Here is a 24,880-nt window from a genome sequence, read left to right on the forward strand (position 1 = left end):
AGAGTCGTCCAGGAGCTGGTGTAGTTACTGTTGGGAAAGAAAAGTGTGGCCACAGAGCAACCCACACACCAATCCGACCTGTTACTAATTTGGATTTAGAGATTTAGTCAGTTGTCAGTTCATTTTTTTTTCATTGTTCATGATATTCTTTCTCTCTCCCCCCGTATAGGAACCTGGCGTCAAACTCTCTGGAGCACATCTCCTGGAGGGTGTTTCATTTTCTACCTCTACTAAACCTGTGAGTCCCTCTCCATTGTTACCAAGTCAAGTGCATATGCTTGTAGGGACTGGGAAATTGGGAACATTCCCAATTCCAACACCGCATACAGTACATATCTCAGACACTTCCTCATTCTCAGGAAACCGGGGTGTGTTCATGAACACTTCAAAATATGAGTATAACGTCTTCATTGTGAGGGTATGTTTGGTCTAAACCAGGGGTCTCAAACTCAATTTACTTGGGGGCCACTGGAGCTAGGGTCTAGGTGAGACTGGGCCGCATCAGGTTTTCCAAAAAAAAAACAAAAAACAACGCATTTATTAAAAACAGAAAAATGAATAAACTTTGCTTTGGTTTCGATTTTCTACAATAAAAGCTCTGATAAAACATTCCACTGTTCTCAAATATCTTAATTTTTATTTTTCTACACAAAATAAGATCAAGAACAAAGAAAATCAATCAATCAGTAATAAATAAATAAATATAATAATAATAATAAAAGGGCAAATAATAAAAAGTTAAGAAAGCACATATAGTTGGTGGGTAGACAAATTATTTTTTCAGATTAAAATGAACAAAGCATTATTAGAGCCCTGTAGACATGACAAAACACGACTATAGTCACATTTATACTCTTTTTATTTACAACATATTGCGCAACTGCAGGGTCTTGAGACACATGCTAACTCACAAACTAGAGAGCTAGCGACCTAAACGGTAGCCTTCAAGTTATTTCCTTTCAACTTAAATAGCCCAAAACTTACCACTTCCACACGGATAGGGAGGATAACTATTAACAGTTATTTAACCTTTAACATGAACATGAATCAAACGTAATCATTTTTTCTGGGTACATGATACCATACAGCATCCATATCAAACTTAAACATTAAACTTTCATATCAAGGCGGGGGCCTCAAAGTAGTGTCCTGCGCGCCACATTTGGCCCGCGAGCCGCATGTTTGAGACCCCTGATTTATACATATTTTGCTAAGTATTTTCTGACAGATAATTCTTTATCTTTTTTTAATCTTTTTTTTTATAGACATGACAAAACACGACTATAGTCACATTTATACTCTTTTTATTTACAACATATTGCGCAACTGCAGGGTCTTGAGACACATGCTAACTCGCAAACTAGAGAGCTAGCCACCTAAACGGTAGCCTTCAAGTTATTTCCTTTCAACTTAAATAGCCCAAAACTTACCACTTCCACACGGATAGGGAGGATAACTATTAACAGTTATTTAACCTTTAACATGAACATGAATCAAACGTAATCATTTTTTCTGGGTACATGATACCATACAGCATCCATATCAAACTTAAACATTAAACTTTCATATCAAGGCGGGGGCCTCAAACTAGTCCCGCGGGCCGCGTGTTTGAGACCCCTGGTCTAAACAAACAGAAAGACAAAGAAAAAGTGCAGACCGTTTTGTCAGGAAGTACAAAATAAATGAAATGCAGCTGGAATAGTTGCAGATTCTGCAAGATGGAAAAAGTTTTCTGCGCGGGTTATTGTGTGTCGCTGCTCTACAGGAGGCCACAACTCAATACAAGGGGTTGAAAAATGAGCATAATAGGTCCCATAAATACATCAAGGCACAGCGCCCCACCAGCTAATCAAATCTGCATTTCCGCTTGAAGCAGTTCTGCCACCCGGTGCTTTTATGTGTTCAAGTGCAGCTACTATTGCGTGCAAAAGAACCACAAAGGTTAAACGTAGAGTGCTTTTTATCTGCTGAGGTGTGTTCCGCAGGTGAACATATAGAGCTTTTTCGTGAGCTTTTCTCCAGAACAAAGAATGGCTGCCTATAGTGATGTGATTGACAGTCCACTTTGGAGTGCGGCGCGGTGACATTTTATGAACTTTTCCTTCAAGTGATGGACATTATGGCAGCTTGATGCTTATAATGTGAAGAAATAAACAGCTCAGGTTGAAGTGGCTCAAATGAAGTCAAGACGATGATTATTAGTGTTATTTTTTTTTTTCCCAGCGTCCTCCTGGACAACCCGTTGCTCTGCTCATGTGACCTACACTGGTTGCAACACTGGCAACGAAGCGACCGCGGCGACCTGGACAACCAGATGTTGACTTGTCTGTCCAGCGGACAGGACGTTGTGCTCAATACGTTGGTCATAGACAACTGCAGTGAGTTGAGCGTCACGTGACCTGGTGACAAAGAGTAGGCTTTGGGGGTCTTTTATAGGGGATTGTCGTCCCTTGTCTCAGGTCTGCCGGAGGTGACCATTCTGCCCTCCAACAACAAGGTTCAAGAAGGAGGCAACCTGACTTTTGAGTGTCATGTGACAGGAAATCCCACCCCTCAAGTGAGATGGCGAACAAGGTCTCTCCATTCCCATTTCATTGTCCAGGTAAAGCAGACTATTCACTGATGGATGTCATGGAAGCAAGTGTTCCTAGAGCTGACACCGTACATCTCGAGCAGGAGAGGATCTGGGGCTCCACACTGGAAGTGGTCCTCTACCTCACCAACATCTCCTCCGGGGACCACCTGCATAATCTGACATGTGAGGCCGAGAACCAAGCCGGTCCCGGAGAGGACATGGTGCAGCTGGACATCGAGTGTAAGTCCTCTTAAAAGTGCATGCAAGGGTGAGACGCTGGTGAACACCTCAGGATTCTTCCTGTAGGAAATAACAGGAATATAATAATAATAATAATAATAATAATAATAAATTTTATTTATATTGCACTTTACATTACGGAAATCTCAAAGTTCTACAAAGAAAGCATAATGAATATAATTCATCTGTTAATCTGTTTTATTGCTCAATGTACTGGCCGGTTTTAAGTCACTTATACAAGTGTAAAAAAAAGTTAAGCACCATAAATTGCAAAACCTGATGACCGACAAATCATCCCTTTGATGCCAAGTAAACACGCGGAATGACTGCGTTAGTGAATGCGTGTTTAAGGGGCCAGTCTCTTCACATGGGAAATACTTTCCGATGTTATTGCTGATGTTGTGCCAATAGCCACGTACACATGGACTCAAATATTCCCATTCGATATTCCAATATTTGCTCAAACGGAAAGAAATTGAACCTTTGTATACACCTCATTCCCAAAGAAAAGTGGCAATTCAAATTAACATATAATCAGATTCCCAGGAGTTAGTATGTTCGAGTACAGGGGTCTCAAACACGCGGCCCGCGGGCCAAATGTGGCCCGCAGGACACTAGTTTGAGGCCCCCGCCTTGATATGAAAGTTTAATGTTTAAGTTTGATATGGATGCTGTATGGTATCATGTACCCAGAAAAAATGATTACGTTTGATTCATGTTCATGTTAAAGGTTAAATAACTGTTAATAGTTATCCTCCCTATCCGTGTGGAAGTGGTAAGTTTTTGGTATTTAAGTTGAAAGGAAATAACTTGAAGGCTACCGTTTAGGTCGCTAGCTCTCTAGTTTGCGAGTTAGCATGTGTCTCGAGACCCTGCAGTTGCGCAATATGTTGTAAATAAAAAGAGTATAAATGTGACTATAGTCGTGTTTTGTCATGTCTACAGGGCTCTAATAATGCTTTGTTCATTTTAATATGAAAAAAATCATTTGTCTACCCACCAACTATATGTGCTTTCTTAACTTTTTATTATTATTATTATTATATTTATTTATTACTGATTGATTGATTTTCTTTATTCTTGTTTTATTTATTTATTTTTCATCTTATTTTGTGTAGAAAAATAAAAATTAAGATATTTACGAACAGTGGAATGTTTTATCAGAGCTTTTCTTTTTTTTCTGTTTTTAATAAATGCGTTGTTTTTTGTTTTTTTTTTGGAAAACCTGATGCGGCCCAGTCTCGCCCAGACCCTAGCTCCAGTGGCCCCCAAGTAAATTGAGTTTGAGACCCCCCTGTTCTAGTATGTTCTCTGTAGGCGGCATTATGAATTATCCTTACTGACCTTTTTTGCAGTACTTATTATGGTGGTCCTTATTTTTCAACTTTTGAAATTTCATGCTCTCACCCCACCAATATGTTAGGATAAATGAAAAAAAAAACATTTGGGCCAAATTTGATCAATATTGATTAATATTTAGAGGTTGCTCAACAACTTTGAAGTTGCATTCAATTCATTTTTCCTCAATTTCCTCAAAAATGAGCAATTCTGGAAATATTCAGAGGCCTTGAGCAACCTCTAAATATTGTTGGAAAAATTCAAAATTTTGCACAGTGAGTTTTTATTGATATTCTAACACATTTAGAGGGTGAGAGTTGAACATTTCCCAAAAATCTTTTTGACCCCCCATATAAGGACCGTCCTAGTACTTGTATAACAAGGCCTTGGGTTTTGACTTTGTGGGACATTTTTGAGGCTTAGTGTTGATTTCTTTTGTAAAAGGTGAAGAACGTTTGAGCATCAGTCACATTCTAGTCATTCTATGACTCGGCTACACACTTGTTTCCAGTGACCCCCCCCCCGTCAGTTGTATATGTGAAGTACACATTGACATTGTGTATGCACTATGCAGACGTTATAGAGGTTCTGCAGTAATTCCGAGGTAGTTCATACATGGCACTCCGATCCCGAAAGGTGGAAACCTTGGATCTCTGCTTTGTCTGTCAAATAAAGCTCCGTGCTCGGGAGCTCAATAGACGTTCTCGGTAGCCTAATGGGGGTCGGGGCCGAGGACTCTCCGGGGGCCGTCTCTCCGGTGAAGGCAGGGTGGATTGTCAAGAGAAAAGCAGAATGCAGCACACTTATCCTTCCCAAATGGCCCTTGTACAAATAGAAGTGCGCTCCCGCCATGTTTCTAATGGAGCTCTCTGTCGTCTGCCACTCACTCTGGCAAGCAATAATACAATAACATAGCGCCATGTGACGTACAGCAGCCATGTCTCCCATTTAATGCTCAGGATAGAATGAAAGCACAAAAGGAAAGCAAACTCGCCTCTTTTTGCTCTTGAAGAGCGGCTGGCTGCCGTTTGTTCGCTTTCAGGCGCATTAGTCTGAAAGTTAGAGAACTCCACAACCCAAAACATGCTGAGATGCATTAGTGATGCATTACTGCCAACAAATATATCATATATCATCTGCATCTCAGTGACACTCAGGAGCCAAAAGGAGCAAAGGGGCGCCAATCAGCTGAGGCCGATGCACGAGCATCCAGGGACAGATAAGGAGCGTCAGGAAAATGGCTCCGATAACCTCGCTCAGATCCGATTTGAGCCTCGCCTAATGGACTTTTGCCTCCTACTCCGGAAAACCGCTTCATCTGCCGTGATTGGCAGGCCCTGAATGCGCCGCTTCAGCCGATCCATCAACATCAGCCCCGCTGGTGGACGGACGCTCGTTAACCGCCAGCCCTTTAATTACCCTTAATTACCTCCCAGAACAGTGGGTGTTTACTGCTGAGTGGCTCGCCCCGCCAATGATTCGCTGCTCCCGTGTGGCTCCCCTTCTTTTATTCCTACTGCTTTTAAACTTTGGAATCAGACGAAAAACCCCGTCGGTTCATTCATTTTTCCTCAATGTTCATTAGAGCGAATTCTAGCCTTCTAGCATTTGACGCCTGCGGTGAAAAAACTTGACTACCATTGCTAACATGACTAATCGTCCTCGAATCGACCTATAAATGGAGTTAGAACAGGGGTGGGCAAACTACGGCCCGGGGGCCACATCCGGCCCGCCAAGTGTTTGAATACGGCCCGCCCAATCTTTCCAAAGTATTTCATTTAAACTCAACATACAACCTGGCATCATGGCCTGAGCCAACCTTTTGATGGTTGTATCAATTTCGTTTTTTGACATGGTCTGTTGTTTACAAAGTGCTCCTGAAAAAAGGGACACAAGCACATAATAATAATAATTATAATAATAATAATAATTATTATTATTCATTCATTCATTCATTTTCTACCGCTTTTCCTCACGAGGGTCGCGGGGGGCGCTGGAGCCTATCCCAGCTGTCTTCGGGCGTAAGGCGGGGTACACCCTAGACTGGTCGCCAGCCAATCACAGGGCACATATAGACAAACAACCATTCACACTCACATTCATACCTATGGACAATTTGGAGTGGCTAATTAACCTAGCATGTTTTTGGAATGTGGGAGGAAACCGGAGTACCCGGAGAAAACCCACGCATGCACGGGGAGAACATGCAAACTCCACACAGAGATGCCCGAGGGTGGGATTGAATCCTGGTCTCCTAGCTGTGAGGTCTGCGCGCTAACCCCTAGACCACCGTGCCGCCCATTATTATTATTAGATTATTATAATTATTATAATTATTATTAGAACTATTATGATTATTATAATTATTATATTAATGCTAATTATTATATTAATTATATATAATATTATTGTTATATTTGCATATTTTACATAATAATAATATACTAATTATTATTTTAATTTTATTGTAATTATTATAATATTTTATTATTTTAAAAATATTTAAATATAAATATAAAATAATAAATAATAATAGCAAATTGCATGACAATTTGCAGATACAATAATACCAGGTGGACTGTTATGTGTAAAATATATAGTCTTTATATATATTTATTTTGTGTAAGCTCTTGCATACAAGGAGCGGGGATGCTAATACCCGTTTCCCGCCACAATTAGCGGCCACATTAGACAAAAACGCTAAAATGCTAAAGCTACTTACCATTGAGAGACGTCTTGAAGTAACCTCTTTTCTTGAGAAACGTCAGACTGTCCAGTGTCTACTTCCGGATATGATTTGGAATCCAACACATACGACTCTACGTTAAAAGCCAACATTTAAAAAGATACACTGCCGTTTATTATCAACTGTTTATTTGCAGCTAGCGGCAAGTGTGACCAACCACAGCACTGCTGATGGGCCGTGAGTTGAATAAATTAAAATGGACCGTTTTTGCGGTAACCATGAAATCCAAAGAAATACAGCTGAATAGGTGCAGATTCCGGAAGATCTATACAGATTTGTGTTAACGCTGGTTAGCGTGTGTAGTCCATAACTCAATACAGAAGGCTGAAAAATGAGCATAATGGGTCTCCTTTAAGAACAGCGAGGGGTTTGACCGAGGGGTCTCTTCGATCCACAGGAGGCCATTTCCTGTAACTTCACATCTTGCAACAGCTTCCAGGTAGCTTTTAGGGTCGGGTCCACATGTTGACCCGGATTTATTATTCATAACGCGGGTTTGAAACACAGATGGAGGACATTGATTCATGGAAACATGAAGGGCAAGCTTCTTGTTCAAGTTGTATGGTATGGAGTTGAATTGACATAAAAAAACGCCACCAGTGCGTTGTGCTTTTTCTTTGGCTTTTCTGCGTTACCAGTGATGGCAAAGAGGAAATGTGGTGATAAACGTAGATTTTTCTTTTCTTTTTAAAAAGTCCAAATTAGTGAATATCGGTCGATTTATTAATAGCACAATTATTGACCTATCTTTGTCACATCCCAACAGTTCGTGCCAAAATCCTCTACTTGCGGAACGCCGTCCCGCAGCACCATTGGTGTTTTCCCTTCGCCGTGGACGGCAACCCGGAGGTGAACATCAGCTGGCTGTACAACGGCGAAGAGCTGAAAGAGACGGACTACACGTACACGCAGATCATTCCCGACTCCACCGACGGCTCGGAGAAGCACGGCTGTCTCTTCCTCAACAAGCCCACCCACATGAACAATGGCCAATACACTCTGATGGTGGAGAACAGGCTGGGGACGGACGAGGCCACCGCCAGTGGGAAATTCATGGACAACCCCTTTGACCCGTTTGATCCGGAGGGGATCATCCCTGGTGAGTTCCGATCTTATTGTAATCTTATTGTTTTGTTGATCGCTGACATTTGAGCATTGAGCTCAATTATTATGAAATGATAAACACAGGAGGCTCGTCTAGTTTTGAGACGGGAAATGGGATAAATGGGATAAATACCCCTGATATAAAGCCAGTTGAAAATTCCAAGAATTTACATTTTGCACTGGTGGATCTTGAGGAGATCTTCACAAGTTGTTGAAGAATTAGACCATGTTGGCAGGGACGCCATGATAGATGTTTTCCTAGTCAAACCATCGCTGATTGGTTGATCGCCAACAAGAACGGGTGTGGGTAAAACGCGGACCGCGGACCGTGGTCTAAATAAACCATTCTGATTGGTCCATTTCAAGATTTGCAAGGATTGGCTTGCAAATTAGCACCGGAATTACGCAGTCCGTGTTTTACCAACACCCAACAAGAACCGCTTTTAAAAAAACTCTTGGCAGTATGGCATGCCAAAGTGCGGAGGTCTTGAGGAGGTTAGCATGATGGCCACACGGTCAGGAGATTGGGAAGACCTAGGTTCGAATCTCTGCTTGGGTATCTCTGTGTGGAGTTTGGGACCCTGATGAGGATAAGCGGTATAGAAGATGGCTGATGGATGACACTGTCTGGAACTGAAAAAATAGTCCAAAATACTCCAAAATAGTCATCTTATTCCTCTGGAAGAAGTCCTTAGTAAAGTGCAGCTTCCTGTTTAAAAAGCCAGTCATTACCACACCGACGAGGGCCTTCAGTCAAGAGGGATGCCCAATGCAACATGACCCTGATGAGGATAAGCGGTATAGAAGATGGCTGATGGATGACACTGTCTGGAACTGAAAAAATAGTCCAAAATAGTCATCTTGTTCCTCTGGAAGAAGTCCTTAGTGAAGTGCAGCATCCTGTTAAAAAAGCCAGTCATTTCCACACCGACGAGGGCCTTCAGTCATGAGGGATGCCCAATGCAACATCTCCACATAGCCATCTGCTGTTTGACGCCCCTGCACAACCTTAAGCTCCATCGTTCCATTCAAAACCAAAGCATCCCAGATCACGATGGCGCGTCCTCCACGGGTCTGTGAGGAAAATATACCAGGTGGGATCTCTGTGTCATACCAGTAATGTTGGAAGCCATCAGGACCATCGAGGTTACAAAAGGGCAATTTTGTGGAGTTGAAAGAGACTAGGCTTTGAAGGCCTTCTTAAAAGCTTTCTCTGCTAGATGGCATCTGATGGTTATTGGACTGCACTCAGCACCAGTAACAACCTTCATTTGGGCCGGGGATGGTTCCATGTCTTGATTGACAGCCAATGGGATCCTCCAGCTCGGAGCCAGTGACATTTCTTGGGTTTACCACTTGACTTTTTTCTTCGTAACCCTCAGGATCTTTGAAGAAGTTTCAAATAACTTACTGCGTCCAACCTCAGAGAGAGAAAGCTTTTTTTTGTCTTTGCCATCAAGACACCTGAATGAATGTTTGGTGGTGGTTGGGGAGACATAGGCCAGATTTGGCAGCCACGTTTCCATCAGATTACCCCAGAGCAGCTGTGGACACAGGTGTAGGTTACCATCACCAGCGTGTGACTGAGGTGTCAATGACTAATGGGTTCACTTCCCTGTGAAGCACTTTGGGTACTTTGTAAAAAGATGCTCTGTAAAATCAATCCATTATTATTACTTAGTAGTGATGTAAATTCCGCCTCTTTTGAGACAGCCTGTTCTTTTGGCTTGGCTCACCAAAAAGAGAGGTCTCTTTTGGCTACCAAATGGTTCCTCTAATTATTTCGTCTGAGCAAATTCTGTGTATTGTGTAAAATGAATTATGAATGTAAAAATACATGTTAAATATGTATTGTCTTATTTAAATCCTCAATTAACAGCTAAAAAAATAGAATACATTATAAAATAGTTATATATTATATATTATTTATATATTATAAAATAGTTACAATAGCCGTAGTTACCCTGTATTGTGATTTACACCATAAATATTAGTCGTACATCAATTTTATCGACATATTTACACTGCTAATGCTAGCATGCTAACACCTAGCACAATAGTGGTAAGTGTTTATATAAGTGTGTAGCTGTTAAAATGGATAAAAATGCTACTGTGTTATTGTTAGCATACTAGCAATACTAACATGCCAGTGTTGGCAAGCTAACATGTACATAATAGTGCTACGTTTTTATATATGTGTCTACCCATAAAAATAGCTAAAAATACGAGTAGAAAAGCTCATTTTCTAACATTAGCATGCTAGCAATACCAATGTTAGCATACTAACAATGCTAACATGCCAGTGTTAGCAAGCTAACATGTACTTAATAGTGCTACGTTTTTATATATGTGTCTACCCATAAAAATAGCTAAAAATACGAGTAGAAAAGCTCATTTTCTAACATTAGCATGCTAGCAATACCAATGTTAGAATACTAATGATGCTAACATGCCAGTGTTAGCAAGCTAACATGTACACAATAGTGCTGCGTTTTTATATATGTGTCTACCCATAAAAATAGCTAAAAATACGAGTAGAAAAGCTCATTTTCTAACATTAGCATGCTAGCAATACCAATGTTAGCATACTAACAATGCTAACATGCCAGTGTTAGCAAGCTAACATGTACATAATAGTGCTGCGTTTTTATATATGTGTCTACCCATAAAAATAGCTAAAAATACGAGTAGAAAAGCTAATTTTCTAACATTAGCATGCTAGCAATACCAATGTTAGCATGATAACACAATAAACCCGGAAGGCTAAATGTCAAAAAGTTGAGAATTTTGACTTTGGAACAGCATGAACAATTGCGATATGTGGAAGTAGTTAGATTTCTTTAGATCAAAGGCATTTTGCATTCCAAAAAATGGGAATGTCAAATATGAAAAGCGGGAATTCTCGGTATGTGGAAAATGGCATGAATTTCCTGAATCAGTTAAATGCTTGTTGATGTTGGAACACTGTGATTGGGTTGAGAAATGTGACAGTAGCTAGAACTGTTTTGCATTCTGGAAGAAAAAAAATCAATTTCAATTAAATTTGTGCATTTTTGAGCTGTGGCTAATAGTTTGAACGTCCTGATTTTGTTGAATGACTTCATTTTGGAATGAGTTGAATCGGTTGAGAAATGTGGAAGTCATAGTCATAGCAGTTTAACAGAAATTAACAGGAATTTGTTTTATTTTTTTCAGTATAAACATACGTAGGTTGCCTGAAGGTCCCAAATATGTTCAACAGTTATAGGGAAAAGGATGAATGTTGGGAAAATTACAAATTTTAGATCACCCCCAAAATTTGGAGCCAGGCGGACCAATGGAGTAACAACAGAAAGTTCAGAAAAATAGGTGCTTTCACTTTCAAGTCCCCCAATACCAGAAAACTATCTGATGACGCCAGAAAACATTGCTAGATTTTGATAATTTTTTGAAAAAATATGTCGCCAACAGGGTTTGGAATGCTGACACATGTAATGCGACCAATGACATTTGCCTTTAACAGAAAAAAGCAAAGCGCCTCCCAACAACGCAAGCCGACTCTTATTTGTTTGCGACCAACATATCAACACAACTATTTAGAACGGGGTGGGCAAACTACGGCCCGGGGGCCACATGCGGCCCACTAAGCGTTTGAATCCGGCCCGCCAGTTGCTTTCTATGGTAATGGTAATGGTGAATGAGAGAAAGTGCGGTTTTAAGTGTGACAAAAATATCAATATTTCTAACTACAAGTGGAACCTCGGTTAGCGTACGCCCTGGTTAGCATGTTTTTGGGTTAACATTGAAAATGTACATCAAAATTTTGCATGTGTTTGTACATTTTCAGGTTAGCCTGCAATATGGTAATGGTAATGGTAATGGTAATGGTTTAATTTCATTTGAACATGCATCAGATCCCAATTGAGTGCATCCCATAATTAGTTCCCAGTTCCACATGTCCAAAAGGAGTAGGAAGAAGCAAAGCTTATTAAATCCTACCCCTCCATCTGGTACTTTTACAATCACTAACTGTTACATTTGTTCACTTCCTGCTTTCCATAGTACAGTTTAAGGTTTTTTTTGTTGTTTTTTTTTTTTTTTTTTTTAAATCACCTCGTACCGAAGTACCGAGGTGACCCTACAATGACATAATAATTTGATCACTTCCTGCTTTCCTAATATGGTTTAAGGTTTTTTTTTTTGGTTTTTTTGTCTGTCACGTACCGAAGTATGAGGTGATATGACCATACCATGGCATAATGGGTACAATAGTAACTGTCAATATAGTGATTTATTGTATTTATTAGTGATTATTTAGCAAACATCAACTGCTTCTAAATATTTCAAATTTTAACATACAACAGCTGGCAACATAAGTCAAGTCGGATGTATGATTCAGAAATAAAACAAAACTGTAAAATTTGATAGTGACAGCTGATAGTATGACACTTTTACAGATAAAATTAGACTAATAATTCAATGCGGACTGTCACAATTATAAGCATAAAATAGTGCGTATTAAATAAATATATTCTGGCCCTCCCGGGACAATTTTGTTAACTCAAAGCAGCCCGCGAGTCAAAAAGTTTGCCCACCCCTGATTTAGAACCTCCTTAAAATCCAACAGTGCAAAATTCTTGCAATTTTCAACTGGTCTTAACATTTTCATCAGGAGAAAAGATTCGCTGTGACGACTCGGTCAGGAAAAAGCGGAAAGAAACAAACAAGTGTATGTGAATACTGTGCACTCTATGAAGTATGTTTTTATACTTCATTTGTGTTCTTTGTTCCCTCATGCAAGTCATCAATGTGGATCCAAGTGAGTCATTACATTTTCCTTGCACCGAAATGTCTCATTTGATTGACATCTCGCCGTTGCTTCTCCTCAGTTCCTACAAACAAATCCGACATGGACGTCACGGAGAACCTAGAGAGTCGAGTGTTTGTGGTACGCACGTTTTGTCGTCGTTATGATGTTGAATATGACGCATGCTGTATAATGGATCATGTTTTTGTTCCAACAGGTGTCTGTCGCTGTGGGTCTGGCTCTATTTGCCTGCATGTTTCTGCTCGTCACGGTGTTGGTTGTCAACAAATGTGGCCAAAACTCCAAGTTCGGTATACACCGTAAGTTGATACTCTGGACATACAGTCGTCACAGATATACTTGGGTATACTTTAGTACTTCATGTAGATTTACTTTGCATGAGTGCTGCCGGCACTGGGGAGCTGTGGACATGAATTCCAACACGTGCTGTGACATTGTGAAGCTCCTGATCCCGTCTTTTGGGACGGAGTTGTCCGATGTCATGCTGAAGGAGCCCACACAAACCGCGTAAGTGTCGACTGTCGTTCTGACGTTTCGCCTCAACAGTTCGTGCTCAAAGACTTAACAGGACAGGGGATGGTGTGGGATTAATCCTTTCAGGTGGAGGCATGCCCAGACAAGAACATTTTCACTTTTTGGCGGTTGTTGCAAATGACCAATTACCCCGAGAATACAATAGCCTGCATGAATGAGAATATACATTGGTGGGGGCTGTCCTATCTAGTCCTTAAGCATGAACTGATGGAAGTCTTGTATATTTTCCTTTCCACTTTTTCATGCCCTATAAATTATTGTTAGAATTTTTGTTTTAATGTAGAGCCCTGAAAAAGGGTGACTTTTTATAGATTTTTCTTCTATTGCTACCGTATCTGACATGGGTGAAAGAGTGATTATTCCGGCATCTCGTATGGTTTGGACTAGAAGGCCGTACTCGGCAGGAAGACTGAGTGGGACCGCCGAGCTGTAACTTTGCACATACTGTGTCAGCCGGCCTAAAGTGCCTTAATTACCGTAAGAGAGCAGAAAACCTCCCTTGGCTATCACCATGTGGTGCAAGCCATTAAAGATGATGGATGGAGGGATGGATGGACGGACAAACCAGCCCCCCCCCCCCTCCTCTTCCTCCTCCCCCTCCTCCAGCATAGAGCACACATTTACACTTGTGGCTCTGGAAGTGCCTAAGTGGCTCTGATTGCCTAAGTGGGCTCCATCTTTTCTTCTTTCCATCAGCTCCCGCTCCCTTTTGTTGTTCCATTCTGCAGTGCGTCGGACCCTAGAGGTTCTGCGCTTTGCCCGGCAAGAGTGGAGTCGGACTATTTAGGCCCCGCTGCTTCGGCCGTTATTGCCAACCGTCGTTAGAGTCGCTTCACGTGCGGTCTTTAGCCTGGCTTCAATGTGGCCTGATTGCCGCACTGATTATTAATCCGACACCAACAAACCCAAATAGGCGGCAGAGATGGTTGATTCCTCAAAAGGAGTGGAATTGATTCAGAATGTCATATTTCACGGCAATCACAAGCGCTTAGAGGCTGATTAGGAGGTGCTGCTTGTTTTATGCCGTCATCAGGCTCGTCTGTGTTGGGCGCCAAAGACGACCTGGCCGTGTCGCTGCGCTTTATGAACTTCGGAACAAGCCCTCCTTCCTCCGACGAAGACTCGGGTCTGTCGAGCTTTGTGGAGAACCCGCAGTACTTCTGCGGCATCATCAAGGACAAAGACATGTGTGAGTGGTGCTGAATCTACCTGCATGCTTACGCCAGGCCTTGTGTGGCCCCATGGGTGCATTCCAGGTCCACAACCTGTGGCTTATTAAAACACGATCCACATAAATATGTCATGAAGAAATGGAAAATATGTTGCAATATTGAATCTTACCACACAAATACTACTACAGTCAAACTTCGCTTTTTAAAATACACCACAGTTTTTTTTTTTTATGATTTAGATTTCATCAAAAATATACACAAAAATGTTGCCTCAATTTTAATTGCTCAATAGTCGGTGAAATGTGAAATGGAGCGCCTAAACGAGTGTGACTCCTAAATAACCCGCCATGGGGCCAAAGAAAGTGTTTGATAAAGAATAAACTATTGAATTCAATCTCACCAGGATGTACAGGACGTCCACATCAACGATAATTCCCATCCATTCCTCAGTTATCATGATTTCACATTGTTTTGAATTAGAATCAGAATCAGAAATAGTTTTATTGCCACGTATGATCATACACATACTAGGAATTTGTTGTGGTGAAGTTGTTGCAGACACATCTATTCAAAATTAAAATACAAAATATAACAGTACAAATATATATATATATATATACACAATCTGTTTTTTGTTTATTTTTCCAGAACACGGTCCGATAATTTTTTTCAGAAAAAGTCCAAAGTGAGTGAACAGCGGCCTTCTTTCTGCATGTAAAACAAAAATTATTTTGACTACTTTTTCAAGGCGCACACAATATTGTGTTCTATGGTTATATAAACATGGTGCGTACAAAAACAAAGACTATACTCTCATCTTTTAAAAGAAAAACATTTTTTGTTTCTACCTTTTTTCGTTGTTTCGTAATCAGCAGTCGAACATAGGTAAGTTTCGGGAAAATATCTGTTCCCGACTAAAACAAAGGGAGAAAAACAGCTTTTTATGGAAAGATATATTTCATGCACAACTTCAACTTTGACACAAATATGACACGGCTCTATCTAAACAACTATACCACAACATAAACAAGTCAAAAAAGGGTTACATGAAAATAACTATATACAATTAACTGTGTGTGCACGTGTGTGTGCACGTGTGCGTGCGCGCATTTGCTGGGGTTCATTAAATGTACCGTAAAACATCTTTGGTATTGAAAGAGTTATTTGGATTTTCCTATGGGAAAAAATTGCCTTGGTTACCGTCTGACCTTTTGGAACCAATAAACATTAAAAACTAAAATTATTTTGACGACTTTTTCAAGGCACACGCAATATTGTGTTCTATGGTTATATAAACATGGTGCGTACAAAAAGAAAGACTATACTCTCATCTTTCAAAAGAAAAACATTTTTGTTTCTACCTTTTTTCGTTGTTTTGTAATCAGCAGTCGAACGTTTCAGGAAAATATCTGTTCCCGACTAAAACAAAGGGAGAAAAAGCTTTTTATGGAAAGATATATTTCATGCACAACTTCAACTTTGACACAAATATGACACGGCTCTATCTAAACAACTATACCACAACATAAACAAGTCAAAAAAGGGTTACATGAAAATAACTATTTACAATTAAATGTGTGTGCACGTGTGTGTGCACGTGTGCGTGCGTGCATTTGTTGGGTTTCCGTATAACTTCCGTATAATATCTTTGGTATTGAAAGAGTTATTTGGATTTCCTAGGGGAAAAAAATTACCGTCTGACCTTTTGGAACCAATAAATGCCTGAGGTACCACTGCTACTACTGACTTTGTCGCATACTGTATATCTTTTGGCTTTAAATATGTCATATTTTGGGGTTGTACAGAATATCCACGTTTTCGAGTATTTGGCCTACCTAGGAAAAGCTTTGGACACCCTGGGTGTCACCTCGTCATCATCATCCATCTGTGCATTCTCTTTATTGTTACTTTGTAGGAAGCCTAAAAAGCACAGAAAAATGCAATATTTCATTTGATATCATTAATTTACATAAACACAGAAAAAAAACACTCCACCGTGCTGCCTATGCAAGGACCTAAATAAGCATCCTTGTCCCCTCCAATCAGGTGTTCAGCACATCAAGCGCCAGGACATCGTGTTGAAGTGGGAGCTGGGTGAAGGCGCGTTCGGCAAAGTCTACCTGGCCGAGTGCGCCAACCTGAGCCCTGACTGTGACAAGATGCTGGTCGCCATCAAGGTAAGCGCACTCTCACTCCAAGGCACACCAGTCCGTTGACCCGCTGCTTCATTAGCCTGCAGAGCAAAGGCGGGCAGGAAATGAAGGAATCACAAATGCTTTTCTCAAGCACCGGCAAAGACCACAATGAAAGTACTTTATAAGTCATTTCTGGAAAATGATATTATGTGGGAATAAAGACAAAATATTTGGGAATAAAGTCAGAACATTACAAAAAGACATTTTAGGAAGAAAGCTGAAACATTTGAGAAAAAAACAACACTATTATGACGAACAAACAAAACAAAAAAAAGTGTCAAAATATTATGGAAACACTCAACAACAGCAAAAATGAGAAAAAAATGATGTAATTTTACAACAATAAAGTCAAAATACTAAGAGAAATATTGTGTATTCTGATGAGAAAAAGTAAAAAAAAATAAAAAAAATATATATATATATACTATATATATACATTGAGTTGAATCTAATTACATGTTTTAAAAGCCGCAATATTGTGAGAAAGAAATGTTGAAAAAAAAAGTTGTAATTTCTGGAAAATGAGCTTGCCGAAAAAAAAATATTATGTGGGAATAAAGACAAAATATTTGGGGAATTACAAAAAGACACCTTTTGTAATGAAGAAAGAAAGCTGAAACATTTGAGAAAAAAACAACACTATTATGACAAACAAACAAAACAAAACAAAAGTGTCAAAATATTATGGAAACACTCAACAACAGCAAAAATTTAAAAAAAAAATGTAATTTTACAACAATAAAGTCAAAATGCTAAGAGAAAAAGGATGTATTCTGATGAGAAAAAGTATATATATATATATTTTTTTATATATAAAATATATATAAAAAATGTATATAAAAAATATATATAAATTTTTTTTAAATAATATTATTTTGACACTTTTTTGTTTTGTTTGTTTGTCATAATAGTGTTGTTTTCTTCTCAAATGTTTCAGCTTTCTTCCTAAAGTGTCTTTTTGTAATATTATGACTTTATTCCCAAAATATTTTGTCTTTATTCCCACATAATATTTTTTTTCCCGCAACCTCATTTTCCAGAAATTACAACTTTTTTTTTTTTACATTTCTTTCTCACAATATTGCGGCTTTTAAAACGTGTAATTAGATTCAACTCAATGTGACTAAATTTTTTTTAAAAAAAATCATAACACGGCGTGAAATTGCGGCTTTTTTTTCGTTAGAATACAACTATTTCTCCTAATATTTTGACTTTCGTCTCATAACATTACAGCTGTTTTTTCCCAAATATTTCAGCTTTCTTCTTGTCAATTTTCTTCTTTTTTTCTTGTTCTTTCTTTTGTTTGTTTTTCATAAGATTACAACTTCTTAAAACTCTTTTTCTTTAGTATTTCAACTTTATGCTACTAAAAGAACATTATTTATCCTCCTATTAATGTTATTAATGTGAAATTGCAAATTTTTTTTGTAAAAATACAACTTTTTTTATTTTAATATTTTGACTTTATTCTTGAAAAATTACTGCTGATTTTTCCATATTGGCTGTTGTTAATACTTTGGGGGGTAAAATTTTATTTTTCAAATGTGCTGGGAGCCAAAAGAAAAACAACCATGGACCACAATTGGCCCCTGGGCTACACTTTAGACTCCCAAGGCAACACAAAGCATACTTGATTCATCATTAAACAATATATATATATATATATATATATATATGATACAATAAAGCATACATGTGTAAATATGAGGAGTTACCATGGCAACGAGAGGTTCATACACAGGTTGTGTTGGCCTCAGACGCTGAAGGACGCCAACGAGTCCACCCGGCAGGACTTCCAGAGGGAGGCGGAGCTCCTGACCGTGCTCCAGCACCAGCACATTGTTCGATTCTACGGCGTGTGCACCGACGGAGAGCCGCTGGCCATGGTCTTTGAGTACATGAGGCACGGCGACCTCAACCGATTCCTACGGTACGTTAGCATTCAAACGCACCATCCCGCTGTCCCAGGGACACATATACTGTAGATATAGTCATATAAGAATTTTACTTTATTTACATTAGGGGGCCACATAGTGAAAAATAAAAGGATTTCATATTTTGAAAACAACACATGTACATATGCTAAGAATTTATATATATTTCAACAAAAAGACTATGAAGACTATCAACTTGACTCTTGGTTCTTTTTATTTCTTTTTTTTAATGTTTTTTTTTTAATTTTCCATATATTTCAACTACTGAATTTTCTTTTTGTAAAATTATGATGTTACTCCCATAATATTTAGACTTTATTCCCATTTTATAAAATTTCCCCCAACCTAATTTTCCATTTATTTTGTTTCTCATAATATTATAATTTTTCTAAAATAACATACTGTTGTGTAATTCAGCTAAATTCAACTAAAATGACTTTTTTCCTCATATTAGGGGCTTGTTCATGTCAATTTTTTGTTTTTATGACTTAAAAAAACAATGCCTTCCTTTAATATGTCAATTGTATGCTACTAAAATTAGTTTCTTTCCTCATGACATTATTCTTGTAAAATGACTTTTTTCCTCATATTAGGAGCTTGTTCATGTCAAAATATAACTTTTGTCATTAGAATATTACTTTTTTGTGTTTTTATGACCTAAAAAAAACAATGCCTTCCTTTAATATGTCAATTGTACCCGACTAAAATTAGTTTCTTTTATTATTATTCTTGTAAAATTCCGACTTTTCCTTTACTTTTATTTTCTCTTTATATTTTGACTCTAGTGATTTATGAGATATTTCTTGCCAATTTTTTATTTTGTTTTCTTTATTTTTTATTTTATTTTATTTTATTAATTTATTTTCATGTGAGGTTTCCAACACATCTGATCTATTAAGACCCCCAGATATTTATTTTCATTCACTCTTTCATTATCCACTCCATCCATTTGTATTTGTGCATGCATATCTTTTTGTCTTTGCCAAATGCCATTATTTTAGTTTTACTTAAGTTTAGGAATGGTCTGTTATTATCAAGCCATGATTTTATTTATTAGTTCCTGTGTGCTGTCTCCACAGCAAAATGGGTTGTATCGTCTGCAAATAATACCAATTTCAAGTCCTTTGTGACTTTACAGATGTCGTTTATGTATAGATGAACCAGTTTTGGTCCCGGTATTGACCCCTGGGGTACTCCACACGATATATTCAAGTATGTAGATGTGTATTCTCCCAGTTTCACATTTGCCTCCTATCTGCTAAGTAGCTTTTAAAGCAGTTCAAGGCTAATCCTCAGATTACATATATATCTAATTTCTTAATTTTGTAATTTGATGTTGAGATATTAGCTCTGTATCCGTATTGGCCGTCCACGAGTAAAGCATTCTTATTAATAAATGTACGCAAATTGTTGGTAACGTTTGACTTGATAACTTTTTAGTTAGTTTTTCATAATATCATGACTTTTAAAAATCACATCTCTCTCTAATATTTTGACTTTATGCTACTGAAATGAGATTATTTTTCCTCTTAATATTATGACTTATTGTCCTAAAATTCAGACTTTTTTCTGTTAATATTTTGACTTTATTTGTCTAAAATTACTGCTTCTTCCAGTTTAGCCATTTCCTTTATAAACAGCCACCCCGACTGTACGGCATCTCACTGTTTCAAATGTTTTGTTCCCCATGGAACGGAATTAACGAAATAAGCAATTAGAGGCGGATTGTCACCTGGGCAACATCTGCAAGCTCAGCTGGCGGACGGCGCCCGACGCCAGGTGTCCTCCCGCGCATTTCCTGGAACGCCCCACGATGCAGCTGCCGTCCCGCCCTGCCACCTGCCTGCTAAACTAATAGTGACCAACGTGGAGGCGCGGCGCCAACGGCTGGCTCCTTTAGGGTGGAGTCGGACGTGAGCGTGGGCGTTCAGCAGTGCTCCAATTGCATTATCGCCAATCAATTGTGGGTGTGTTACAGGAGCGCCGGGTTTTCTATTAACCGCCGTTTGTTTACTGGGAAGCTCCAGTCTGCTCCAGTAGGTCATTGACCTTCAACGTGCTCAAGGTGGAAGCCATAGTTACCAGTAGTAGTAGTAGTAGTATTGGTCGTAGAGGTCGTGGTACACACCATCATGTTCTGTTCTTCATTGAAGACGTAGAAAATAAGAATAAGAATTGTTGTCGTGAAATTGTCTTTGATGTTTACAAAAACACGTACTACATGCGTTCACGGATGACCAAATTGTCTACAACAGTTACAAAAACATGCGCGCCAGTCACATTAAAAACACCTTTTTTTAACGTATTTAACTGTAAATGTATGTGAATGAATGAATGTATGTGCCTTTGTTATTAGTTCCTCATTCGTTGTTCATTACTTTATCAATAACTACTCTAAACATATGTGCCGTGGTCATTAGTTCCTCATTCGTTGTTCATTACTTTATCAATAACTACTCTAAACATGTGTGCCGTGGTCATTAGTTCCTCAATAGTTCATTACTTCCTCAGTAACTACTCTAAATGTATGTGTCTAGTCATTAGTTCCTCATTAGTTGTTCATTACTTCCTCAGTAACTACTCTAAATGTATGTGTCTAGTCATTAGTTCCTCATTAGTTGTTCATTACTTCCTCAGTAACTACTCTAAATGTATGTGTCTAGTCATTAGTTCCTCATTAGTTGTTCATTACTTCCTCAGTAACTACTCTAAATGTATGTGTCTAGTCATTAGTATCTCATTAGTTGTTCATTACTTCCTCAGTAACTACTCTAAATGTATGTGTCTAGTCATTAGCTGTTCATTACTTCCTCAGTAACTACTCTAAATGTATGTGTCTAGTCATTAGTTCCTCATTAGTTGTTCATTACTTCCTCAGTAACTACTCTAAATGTATGTGTCTAGTCATTAGTTCCTCATTAGTTGTTCATTACTTCCTCAGTAACTACTCTAAATGTATATGTCTAGTCATTAGTTCCTTATTGGTTGTTCATTACTTTATCAATAACTACTCTAAACATATGTGCCGTGGTCATTAGTTCCTCAGTAGTTCATTACTTCCTCAGTAACTACTCTAAATGTATGTGTCTAGTCATTAGTTCCTCATTAGTTCATTACTTCCTCAGTAACTACTCTAAATGTATGTGTCTAGTCATTAGTTCCTCATTACTTCCTCAGTAACTACTCTAAATGTATGTGTCTAGTCATTAGTTCCTCATTAGTTGTTCATTACTTCCTCAGTAACTACTCTAAATGTATGTGTCTAGTCATTAGTATCTCATTAGTTGTTCATTACTTCCTCAGTAACTACTCTAAATGTATGTGTCTAGTCATTAGCTGTTCATTACTTCCTCAGTAACTACTCTAAATGTATGTGTCTAGTCATTAGTTCCTCATTAGTTGTTCATTACTTCCTCAGTAACTACTCTAAATGTATGTGTCTAGTCATTAGTTCCTCATTAGTTGTTCATTACTTCCTCAGTAACTACTCTAAATGTATGTGTCTAGTCATTAGTTCCTCATTAGTTGTTCATTACTTCCTCAGTAACTACTCTAAATGTATGTGTCTAGTCATTAGTTCCTCATTAGTTGTTCATTACTTCCTCAGTAACTACTCTAAATGTATGTGTCTAGTCATTAGTTCCTCATTAGTTAGTTACTTCCTCAGTAACTACTCTAAATGTATATGTCTAGTCATTAGTTCCTCATTAGTTGTTCATTACTTCCTCAGTAACTACTCTAAATGTATATGTCTAGTCATTAGTTCCTCATTAGTTGTTCATTACTTCCTCAGTAACTACTCTAAATGTATGTGTCTAGTCATTAGCTGTTCATTACTTCCTCAGTAACTACTCTAAAAGTATGTGTCTAGTCATTAGTTCCTCATTAGTTCATTACTTCCTCAGTAACTACTCTAAATGTATGTGTCTAGTCATTAGTTCCTCAATAGTTGTTCATTTCTTTCTCAGTAACTACTCTAAATTTATGTGCCTTAGTATATAATGTATACTAAGTATACATTTGTAAATATGTGTGGCTCAGTCTTTTGTCCATTAGTTGTTCATTACTTCCTCAATAACTACTCTAAATGTAGGTGCCTTAGTCATTAGTTCCTCATTAGTTCCCCAGTAACTACTCTAAATGTATGTGCCTCAGTTCCTCAGTAACTACTATACTCATCTGTTCTTCATTAGTTCTTCAATAACTACTCTAAATATGTGTGCCTTAGTTCCGCAGTAACTATTCTACTCATTAGTTTAATGGGTGGAGTAGTTAAAATATATATATATATATATATATATATATATATATATATATATATATATATATATATATATATATATATATATATATATATATATTTATATATAATTCACGCTCATCAGTAATTCCAAAAGCAGGCAGGCTAGCGTCTTCAGCAATAGCAGCAACATGGCAGCCATGTCAGGTTGCAACAACATGGACGTTTGCATCATTCCAAACTAAAATGGTGACCTTCCCTGTCACCCGCAGCGCTCACGGTCCCGACGCTCGCATCCTGGAGGAGTCAAAGATGCCGCCGCTGGGCGAGCTGACGCTGCCGCAGATGCTTCACATCGCCGCCCAGATCGCCTCGGGGATGGTCTACCTGGCATCCCTACACTTTGTCCACCGTGACCTGGCAACACGCAACTGTCTGGTGGGGGAAGACCTGGTGGTCAAGATCGGAGACTTTGGCATGTCCCGGGACATCTACAGCACAGACTACTACCGGGTAATCAAACTACAAACCTACCAAAATGACCAAAATGATCAAGCTTATACCGGTGGACATATTTCTCAAAGTAAAAATAAATAAATACAAATAAAACTCTTTGGAATTAAAACAGAGTAAAACTTTAGCTTTTTTTTAGTTAGTATAGATAGATCAAAGCTATCTTCATCAAATAAATACTAGCATAAACAATCAGGGGTTTGTAAAAAAATATTTAAATAATATCAATAATTAAAAAAAATACTTTTCTTTTTTTTTTTTTAGAAAAAAAGTAAATATTAGCTAGCTTTAAAAGCTAGATTTTATTTGTCTAAAAGTACAGCTCAAAACAAGCTTAACGCAAATATAATTGAAGAAATATTTAAAAAAATAAATAATTACATTTAATTAAAACAAATGAAAAGCCCATCCAAAGAGATGACAAATTCTAAGATAGTTATTTTAATTGTAATATTAATATGATAATATGAATTAATATGTATTAATATAATAATATGTAATATTGTAATATTTTCATTTAAAAATGTTTAGTTTAAAAGGTATAAAATAAATACATGCTTAAATAAAATATTTAAAAATAAATAATAATTAAATGATCCAAACAGAAGATGTTTATACCTATTAATTTATAAATAAATAAATAAAAAGTAATTAGCATTTGTTTTTTTCACTGTTTAGTTTAAAAGCTCAATACATTTTTTTTAAAATATTTTTTTATCTAGCTTATTTCCCCCGTTTCTTAAGAAAATGTGTTGACTTATGCTATCTTTAAAGTTTTCTACAAGCTAAAATTGGTAGGAAGCGCTAGCTTCTTTAGCATGAGAAACTCTTTGTTTTTGACTTGTTTTATGTCCTAAATTGAGCCTCTGATGTGACTCATCGCTGCCCCCTGAGGAAGTAAGTGGTACTACAAGACGAGGTGCACCAGCTGAAAAACTGCTGTCATCCCGGCATCATTTTGAGTCCAAAGTGTGGCCTCCTTGCAGGTGGGGGGTCGCACGATGCTGCCCATCCGCTGGATGCCCCCGGAGAGCATCATGTACAGGAAGTTCACCACGGAGAGCGACATCTGGAGCTTTGGCGTGGTGCTCTGGGAGATCTTCACCTACGGCAAGCAGCCTTGGTACCAGCTGTCCAACAGCGAGGTGAGAACCTACCTTTGCTTTGTTGACATGACATGGACACGTATGGAGGACCCTTTAAGGGTGGGGGGCAAAATGTCCTAATCCATTTGAGGTGGATTACACAATTCATTTCATAAGTAAAACATTCGAAAAACTTTCAAGTTCCAACCCTGAAGTGGGTTTTGATTGTTCTTTGGCTTTTTAGTTAGACATGAATCCAAGCAGCGTCCAAATACTTTTGATGAAAGCCTTCTCCTGTTACGCTCATCCAACATGGTTTTGTGGGCCAATGAGATTAGGATGGAAAGTGATCCACCCTCCTCTTGAAACGGGAGACTTCTTGAGATCGTAGGCGAGT

The 24,880-nt window shown here is 38.3% G+C and overlaps 1 protein-coding gene across 3 annotated transcripts in view; it reads left to right on the forward strand.

Annotated features, from left to right (window-relative positions):
- The window catches only part of ntrk1 (neurotrophic tyrosine kinase, receptor, type 1), a 42,691-nt gene that overhangs the window by 13,486 nt on the left and 4,325 nt on the right, over positions 1-24,880 (forward strand). For 2 of the 3 annotated variants that reach the window (XM_058052893.1, XM_058052895.1), the window contains 13 exons: positions 170-238; positions 2,224-2,378; positions 2,460-2,602; positions 2,677-2,815; positions 7,666-7,998; positions 12,784-12,801; positions 12,872-12,930; positions 13,007-13,109; positions 14,378-14,533; positions 16,563-16,693; positions 18,469-18,641; positions 23,158-23,398; positions 24,385-24,543. In XM_058052893.1, the coding sequence (XP_057908876.1) occupies positions 170-238; positions 2,224-2,378; positions 2,460-2,602; positions 2,677-2,815; positions 7,666-7,998; positions 12,784-12,801; positions 12,872-12,930; positions 13,007-13,109; positions 14,378-14,533; positions 16,563-16,693; positions 18,469-18,641; positions 23,158-23,398; positions 24,385-24,543 (1,879 nt within the window). The remainder of the gene's footprint in view (positions 1-169; positions 239-2,223; positions 2,379-2,459; positions 2,603-2,676; positions 2,816-7,665; positions 7,999-12,783; positions 12,802-12,871; positions 12,931-13,006; positions 13,110-14,377; positions 14,534-16,562; positions 16,694-18,468; positions 18,642-23,157; positions 23,399-24,384; positions 24,544-24,880) is intronic. The other variant, XM_058052894.1, reaches the window with a different exon arrangement.

This window comes from Doryrhamphus excisus, chromosome 17 (genome assembly GCF_030265055.1).
Source record: "Doryrhamphus excisus isolate RoL2022-K1 chromosome 17, RoL_Dexc_1.0, whole genome shotgun sequence".
NCBI classification, from domain to species: Eukaryota; Metazoa; Chordata; class Actinopteri; order Syngnathiformes; family Syngnathidae; genus Doryrhamphus; species Doryrhamphus excisus.